This window comes from Apaloderma vittatum, unplaced genomic scaffold (assembly GCF_000703405.1).
Source record: "Apaloderma vittatum isolate BGI_N311 unplaced genomic scaffold, ASM70340v1 scaffold32692, whole genome shotgun sequence".
NCBI lineage: Eukaryota > Metazoa > Chordata > Aves > Trogoniformes > Trogonidae > Apaloderma > Apaloderma vittatum.
The window spans coordinates 11,325-20,406 of record NW_009702665.1 but is presented as its reverse complement, the minus strand read 5'-3'; the positions used below and the strand labels follow the sequence as shown (position 1 = coordinate 20,406).

The following is a 9,082-nucleotide window of genomic DNA, read 5'->3' as shown; positions in this document are numbered from 1 at the left end:
GGAAAGAAAAACTATTTTTCTGCGGTGGGAAGAAATACAGGCATTTTAGAAAGGAATTAGAGTTTTAAGCAGCAGTTTGCAGTCCCTGGACAGGCAAAGATCCCGCCGACTTTAATAGTTTTGCCTGTCTAAGGACAATGCAAGGGAATCCTATTTATTTTCTTAATCTGTTTTTTCCTGCCTTCAGGGACTTTAGGAAATGAATCCTTAGCGTGCGAGAGAGACGTAATATTTTTAGCAGCACAGCTTAGATGCACAGTAATCAAGGAAGCCTACAGAGGTCTAAATAGGATTTAATTTTATTTTAAAAGCGTAGTATAATGTACTCTTCCAAACCTGTCCTGTTCATTTTACCAACTAGACATGAAATTTGATAAACTGAACCTGAATTACTTAGTTATGACAATTTTCATTCACATTCATAGTACAGTGGATCCAGGAGAGGCACATATATTAGTACATGAGAGAGGTCTCACATTCTGCTTTCTCTGCCTGAAATTCTGGTTAATGCTTGGAGCGTCTCCTCACAGATATGATCACAGCATAAATGTGAACACACTGAAATGCAGCTAGCGCTAGAATTGGGATTAGCGTGCTGTGTACCGTAGCCGATGCCTGACGCTCAGTTTTGGCACTTCACAATGTGCTGTGGTCACGCAGCATGGAGAGAAAGGACAGAATGGACAAGGAAGCAGCCTCAGTGTTCGTTCTGTAACCTTTATGTGCAAGGGAGAATGTATGAAAGTGATCAGAGTACTCAAAGAAGATTTGGAGGTGGTATTGAAAAGCAAGTGTAGGTCCCAATATCTAAATCTAAGTCTAACTGGAACTGTTTATCAAATCTTTTCATAGGAGCAATGACCATGGCATTGCTGGAAAACCTTGTAGCAGGAAATGTCTACTTGGTCAAAATAGCAGCCTCCAATGAAGTGGGAGAAGGACCCTTCTCAAATGCAGTGGAACTTGCTGTCCTGCCAAAGGAGACATCAGAGTCTAATCAGAGACCTAAACGCTTGGATTCGGGAGATTCCACAAGTCAGTAGCAATGTTTTGATTACTGCTGTCACAAGTACCAGCAGAAAAGATTCCTGTTTGGTTTAGCTGGTAACTGCTTTCTGGGTAAACCATTCTGTTTTCTGCGAGGCAGTCCTACCAGTGTAGCAGCATCTTCTAAATGAAACCATTTTGGAATTTTTATCTGTGTTCAACTCAGAACTGATTTATTTCTTTTGCTTAGAAGTTTGCCTTTCAAACAAGAATGTATAACTGTTTTGAATTTTACGTCAATATTGACTTTTCAGCCACTCTTCTAAGGCACTTCCTTTAAGTCCTTTATTTGGCTTGAGATACCCGTAGCACTGAGTCAGTTAGAACCAGGGAGCCCGGCAGAGATGAAATGGCATCTTGAAATTTGCTGATTTCTGATGTTCCAGCAACTCAAATCATCCTGTCAGTCAGTGATACAGCAGCGTATGTTTTCACCAAAGAAATCAGACCCACTTGCAGCTCTTCAGGAAAAACTGTGTGTTCCCTTGTGGAAAGTAAGGTAACATCAATGCTTTTCCATGTAAGAATGGAAGAACACATCATCTTTGGCTGATGAAGAACAGGATTTATCTTGGTGACTTGTTAGCAATTTTAAAGCTATCTGGGGAGAAAAGAGCTAGTAATTACTCAGGCACATGAATCTTTTATCGTTACCTTGTTGCTACACATTGAATTGTGATTAAAACTCAGGGATTTTATTTGCTCGAGTTTTCTTCTTGGAATTCAGTTATATTTTAGGCCTCAATAAGCCAATAGTCATGCCCTTAGGATTAGGTTAACAGACATATGATGCCAAAGCACGTCAAAGTGACCCTCCCAGGGGACAGTGGCTGGAATTCTCCAAGCCTTTTCCCTTTGTTGTCTGGTAGTACACTGTAAGGAAGTTGTTGGAGAAAGCTCCTCTGCTCCGTGTTGTAGGTAACTGCAAGGACTATGGTGTGGGCCAGTCCCTTCTTCCTCTCTCACACCAAGACTGTATACACTCCTTTGTTTGGTCTACACTGTTATTTTCAAAAGTGTAAAAACATATAACAGAGAAAGTGTGGAAGTGTCATTAAAAGGAAGCACTTGTCTCTGTGGTTGTGACTGTAACCCTATTAATTTCATGGCAGGGAGCACGGGATAACTCTTCATATTTACTGAGCCTTTCTATGTTCTTTTTTGCTATAGCTTACTCGGACTACTACCACCTGGACCAGAAATCAATGACTGGCATTGTTGTTGGGGTTTGCATAGCGTTGACCTGCATCCTTATTTGCATCCTCATCTTAATTTATCGCAGTAAAGCCAGGTATGTTTTTGCTCATGAAGACTGACCTTTTTCTGAATGCACTGATTCTTGGGACATGCATTCTTCTCCAAAAGTGCTAAGTTCTCTGAAGTACTCTGTCTCTTCACCTATTCCTACCAGCAATTGAAACAAAGCACTTTGCTGGCTCTTCCTACTCTACCTGAGCCCCTTTTCCAGTGAAAAGAAGGAAGAACCCACAGAGGGAGTCAGTGGTGCTTTGACAACTAAGTATGAGGCATGTTTCCAAATCAAAAACCCCTTCCGAGTCAGATAAGCATGCTGCTTTACATCATCTGCTCCTCCTGCTTAACCCTCCAGCCTGCCCAGACCTGGTTTGCAAGGCTTTAACTCTCTGGTGTTGCTGGACAAGAGGAACTCTGATGAGGTTTCTTTGCAGTGGTGCAAGCCACCATCTGTCTGTCTTGTCATCAGCTGCCATGGGGCCTAAACTGGCCCAGTGACTCTGCCCATAACTTTGGGGTCAGAACAAATATAAAGTACTTGAAGTAACAAATTAAAAATCCCAACTGTCTGAAAGTGTATTTTTGGGAAAAGGGCTTTTTAGCATACATGCAGGAAAAAATACGGATTGGGAGACAGTCTCTCTGTAGCATGGAAGAAAGGTCTTAATATCATTACTAGTTAGTTCCTCCAAGTAATATTACTAATCGTGACAATTCCTGTCTGCACGTAAGCTTGTAGCCTACTGTGTATGATTAACTGGAAGCAGATGTTATTTTTATCACAAGCAATAATATTTAAATTCCGTGAGAGTTAGGAGTATCATATAACAAAATGTAAATGCCAAGAATATACCAATATTACTTGATTAATAATAGCTTTGAAGTTTATCCTTTTCTTTTTTTTTTTAATATTTTCTTCCCGTGTGTCAATTTTATTCCTGCTTAATACTGTGTAGGAAAACATCTGCTCCTAAACCCGTGCAGCAGAGCACTGACCAGCTGTCACATAACAGCATCTCATTAGCCAGTGCTAATGAGGTGGAGAAGAGTGTTGAAGGAGTTGCAGAGAATGAAGAATCCTTATTGCCAATGATCGTGGCAAACAGCTTCATCGATGCTAAGGTACTGTGAGCTTTACTCACTCCCAAAACAGAAATCTTTCTTTAGAATCCACTGCTATAACATCAGAGTCCTTATCAAAAGGAAAATTTGTGGACTACAAGTCCACAGGAGATTTTTTTTATATGGTACAAACACAAGTTTGGCAATCTAGGATCAAATTTTCAAGACTTATCTTAAAGTTTAGTTAGAGATCTGATCCAATACACTTGTCTTACACTGTACTCTGCAGATTGTGGAGTTTGGCTCTGGCAGAGCATCAGAGGATAAAAGCTCCACACGCTTAGGGCCTCTGCTAGTCCAAGGAGATAGGTGAGAGTCTTATCAGCACCCACTTCAGTAAGTGCCTGTGCACGATCTAGTCAAGTATGACACTAAGCAGATATTAAAGAAAATATTATTTTTCTGTATATTTATTGGTAGGACAATGTTACATTTTATAAATTCGTATTTGGTCAAATTATAAATTAATCTAGATGGCAGGATATATTAGTTGATCTGTAGAATCTTACAGTCTAAGGATCTGGTGTGACAAAAACTGCATTGGCCTTACTTCACATGGAGACATACTGACTGAAGGCTTGTTCTGTCCATACTGCAAACCTGAACGGAGCTGCTCCCTGAGGAGATACGCAAGAGCTGGGAAATGGAAGTGGACCCCAGGACAGGCACAGATGCTATGCCTATGAGTGGTCACATTCAAAGTAGTGTAGAACAAGAGCAGTGGCTGGAATATTTTGCTGTGTGTTTGCAGTATTAGAGCTGTTGGATCTTGCCAGATTGAGTGGATCTGGTCTTGACTTTTTTTGACCAGTAGATGAATAACAGACCACAAAACCATGACTGAGCACTAAGACCTCATTTGTCTTCCTTTTCAGTGTGGAGCCAATAGGTAGGAATAGAAAAATAATTAGAATCTTAGAAATTTAATTTGTTAAAATAAATGTCTGTGTGTCTCCATCTATTATAGGGGGGATCTGATCTGATTATTAATAGCTATGGGCCTGTAACAAAGACTAACTGCAAGAAAAGGTGGCTATTCTTCCAGGATACTAAGAAGGTCAAGACTGAGGAGGTAACTGCGCTTCTCTGACCATTAGACCAATCCTTACTTGTATTACCCTGTATCTGCAAAGCGAGATATGTAGGTTTTGATTTATGGAAAAGCAGAATTAGTGGACTAAGTTTTAGTTGGATAGTTTCAGTTGTGTTACGGTTGATGATGTTCTGCCCTGTAGCTAAAGTCTTATGGAAGTCTCGTTTTCTGTCTCAAGTAGTCAAATACTGTAACTCTCTACAGTGAACTGATTTTCTTGCTTGTGACCTATCTGTGAGCAAAAGGATTTCTATGTACTGGGTCTGTGTACAGCATCTACAGTACTACATCTGCAGACACTTTGTATAACTACAAATACAAATTAAATACATGTTTATAAATAAAATATAAACATATAAAGAATCCCTTCCTACCCTGACAGCTAAAATTTTGTTTTCTAAGAGAAACCAAAAGAAGGAAACTAAATTATTTACCCAAAGTATTGAAGAAATTGAGAATCTTTGTAGAACTGTCTGGCTTCTGATATTGTTGCTCTGGACACATTTGCTATCTAGATGAAAAAAATAACAATTTAAAAGTGAAGTGTTTAACTAAATCCTGAACATTAGCATGCAGATTTACACCTATGGGACATCTGAATAATGTTTATTGGATTGTAACTTGTGCTCTTTTAGGTTTAAGGAATAGGAAGTCTTGATATCCATGTTGTAAATTTGTATTCCAATATGTTTCAAGAAGCAGCTGCATATTTCTGATGCCTCTGAAAGAAAAATATTTGCTACACCCAAGGAGTAATGCTTAAAGAATATGCATGAAGGGATAGGAGAGAAGTATTCAAGTATGTTTTTAAAATACCATTCAGTGAAATCATTTTTGATTAGCCATTCTTAGCTAGAAGGGATTATTTCATCTATTATGGTAGAGAAAACTATGAGCAAGACTTGAGATTGATTCTTCTTAACCTCCTGTAGGAAAGCCCAGATTGTTCTGAGCCAATGCTGTTAGAGGCACTCTGGTGGAATAGGAGATAGGAAATGCAGTAAAAATTCAAATTATGGTTCGGCTACTCAGAGACTGAACAATATTCTTCTCTCTGCTTTTTATGTAGCCTCAGAGAAGATTTGTCCAAGCGGTGTGTCTGTACCAGCCAGGCACCACTGTGCTGATCAGTGATGATGACTCCCCCAGCTCTCCTGGCCAGCAGTCTAATTTCCAGGTGCCGTTCAGTATTGTTGCCGATACGGAGCATTCGGCCAACAGCGAAGGAAGCCACGAGACTGGTGACTCTGGAAGATTTTCTCATGAGTCCAACGATGAGATACACCTCTCCTCCACGACAAATGCCACCCCTCCCACTACCGGTCCTTTTGTAGGCAGTGACTTGGGTACGAACACGGTGAGCCCGGCCATAAGTAACTGCACAGAGTCTCTTCTGCCACTTGGTACTGACCAGACTCCTACCTCACCTCTTCAGATACACTCTGCGGTGCAAAACTGACATCCTTAGGGCCATGCAGACATTCTTGCAGTGTATGTCTGTTCGAAGGACAATGAACAGGGAACCAAAGTTTTATTGTGGAAAGCCTGACTAACCTAGCAGGTGATCCCAAATTTCTGTTGAATCTTTTTCTTTTTTTTTCTTTTTTTCTTTGTTTTTGTTTGTTTTTTAAAACTCACTCATTTTGAATGTTCAGTGGTCAACAAATGTGAAAGGACAGTGAAGATTTCTGACTAAAGTTAAAAATATGTCACTGGAGCAAAGGGAAGGCTGTTGGCCCTTTTGCTGACTATCTACCTCAGTTTGCCGAGAGGTGAACTCTGAATGATGACTGCTTTACCTCATTTGTGTTCTAGTTGGTCTCAGCTATGGAACTGATGATACTTCCTAGTAGTGTTGTTTTATTTAGTTTATTATTTTGTTTTGTTTTGTTGGGGTTTTTTCCAGCTGTGCAGAATGTGTGTGTGTGTTTGTGTGCACATGCGTGCACTCAATGATCAGGGAGTTGTATAGGTAGGTGAACAAGATTGTTTAGCTGAAGCTCTGTCTTTAAAAGGAAGGAAACCTCAGAGTATGAAATGTAATGATTTAATGTGGTTGACGTAGAGAACGTTAAAAACTGGAGTTGATGCTTCCATGTATATGGCCACAGGAAATCTTTTTTACCTCTTGGTTTCTCATAACCCCAGTAAGCCTAGGACAGTGCCTTTCCCCCAGAAACTTGTGCCAGCAACTGCTGACAGGATGCATGCTATATCCTTAGGGCTCTGGGACATGTTGGGTTCCCCACAGTGACAGAAATTGCCCCTTTATTGACAGTTAATGCTAAAAAGCATGGCAAAATGAAGAAGTAGTCAGCATTTCCAAACAGTTTGGCTCTGCCTGAGGGTCATGGAATAGATAATAATGCTGAGTATTCCAGTATCACAGTACTTCTTAGCAATGGTGCCTTGCATTATATATTATGAAATTACTGATTTGCCTTATGCCTTTTTAGTATTCATAAAGTTGCTTTCAAGTACAGAAAGATGCCTTAAATGCTTCTTAGATGTTTTAAGTAAATTGTATTATGAGTTTGTGGTTCATTTTTACCCAGCTTTGAGTGCTGATAAGCAAGCACTGCTAGCACTGCTAGTGTGTCTCAGAGCTGTTGTTAGGATGCAGCCTGGCTCGTTGCCTTGTCTAGTGTGCTGTTAGCCAGGAACTTTAGCTCAGGGAGTGACTTTACCTACATGCCAATCTAAAACTCTGATTAGGCTACCATGAGAAATAAAAAAGCCAGAGCTTTAGTTGAAGAGTCTGTTGAAAGAGGTAAGTACTGTTACTGCCTTGAACCCATGCAATTCCTGTTTTATACTACCTCCTTTAAAAGTTATTCTAGTGTTTTTTGGTTTGTTGTTGTTGTTGTTTATTCCTGTACTCAGGGAACAGTTTGTTACTTTTGAGCTGCCTCACGGAAACGTGGAGCAAACTGACAGGGTATCATGTTTTGTTTTTTAATAGGGAGAGGGAGGTTGAGGGGGGAGGTTGGAATCATCCAATGTTATAAACTTGCCTGTATCTATATCCACTCCTCTACTCCGCCTCTTTCCCTGTTCTACTTCAAAAAAAAAAAAAGAAAGAAAAATAAAAAGAAATTAGGCATATGTTTTTGCTTGGGAAAAAAAAAGAAGTTTAAAATGTAATGTTGTGAGAAAGGAACCATAGGAACTCCTGGATCTATTTAGGTCTGTCAGAACTCACATTGACTTTTCTGGGGCCAAATTGTCACCCTTAAGGCCAGGCTGACTTTTGTGTTGTTCCTCATATATGAAAAGGTGGTTAGAAGTCACCAATAAGCCCTGCTGCTCAGTCTGTTTTGTGCTGATGAATAGGCCTCTAGTTACTGTAGTTCTTTACCTGGTAAGTGTTTGCTAGTTCTGAACCAGACAGTACGCAATCACCTTTTCATAGCAGTGTTGATTCAAATGCTTTAAAATAATCTTGTACCAAAGACTTTTCTGTAGAAGGAAGTCACATATTGTCCAAAAGTAATTGAAGTAGTTAAAATCTATAGGTTTGAAGAGGTGAATACATTTTTTTGTATAAGTAGTTACTAACAAAAAACAATAGGGCTTCTTGATTGTAGTAGTTGATTGCATAGATGAGTTGTATGCTTCTGCAGTTTTAACTACCTTGTTGTTACAAGAGCCTTTAAAGAAAATTATAATACCAGCAGATATCTCCAAAGATTTCCAAGTGTAATGTTTTTCTCCAGCATGTAGTTGATCAACAATACAGTATTAAAAAAATATTTTTGAACAGTTTTTTATCTACTTGCTGAAGAAAAAAACCTTTTCACCAAAGATTTATTTTTGGTCTCGTCAGGCAGAATGTTTAGTGTACAGCAGAAAACTTTCTAGTTAGGTAAAGTGTGAATTAATCAAAACTAGATTAAGAATGTGTAACAGTAGCATGAAGTTTCACACTTCATCTGTCAGAGTAGCCTCTTCTGTTAGTTTCATTCAAAAAAGCTGATATGCAGGAGGTAACAGCTTCTCCAAAGACTTGTTTGCTGTAAGTACTGATAATCAAATATAGTTTTATAATATTCATTACAGGTAAATATTTTAAATCCTAAGCTTTTTCTTCCAGAGACCCACTCTGTAGTTTAATCAATGGGTAATCTAATATAGATGCTCTAACTTCGATAGCCAAAGAGTTGAAAACACTCAGTGTATTAGAGAGCAGTGCATCCAGAACTCTGTTCATCACTTCATGTTTTATTAGGGTACTTTTTATCAGCAAATAAAGAAAACCAAAGATATTTAAGGTTACCTCAGCATATAGGCAAGCTTAGTTAGACATTAATTATTCTGTCTTTTTCTTTATGTTTATGTTAACCAAATCTAATGTTTCTCCAGAACCCAGTCTACATTAGTGTGCTTCCCTTTACTTTGTCACATAGTCATGATTACTACAGAATGAAAAATTGTGCAGAAACCGATACTTTCTCTTGAACTCAAGAGCAGAATCAATCCTTCATGATTCTAACAGTGCAAAATTAGCCTCAAAGTTTAAATCCTTCATGTCCTTGAAGCCAAAGCATGTAATTATAGATATATTAC

General features: G+C 39.0%; 1 protein-coding gene across 1 annotated transcript in view; it reads left to right on the top strand.

Annotated features, from left to right (window-relative positions):
- The window catches only part of PRTG (protogenin), a gene marked incomplete at its 5' end in the record, with an annotated part of 79,364 nt that extends 71,876 nt beyond the window's left edge, over positions 1-7,488 (top strand). The window contains 5 exons of the mRNA XM_009864317.1: positions 853-1,035; positions 2,218-2,338; positions 3,258-3,423; positions 4,391-4,495; positions 5,586-7,488. Of these exons, the coding sequence (XP_009862619.1) occupies positions 853-1,035; positions 2,218-2,338; positions 3,258-3,423; positions 4,391-4,495; positions 5,586-5,975 (965 nt within the window). The remainder of the gene's footprint in view (positions 1-852; positions 1,036-2,217; positions 2,339-3,257; positions 3,424-4,390; positions 4,496-5,585) is intronic.
- Positions 7,489-9,082: the final 1,594 nt, after the last annotated feature.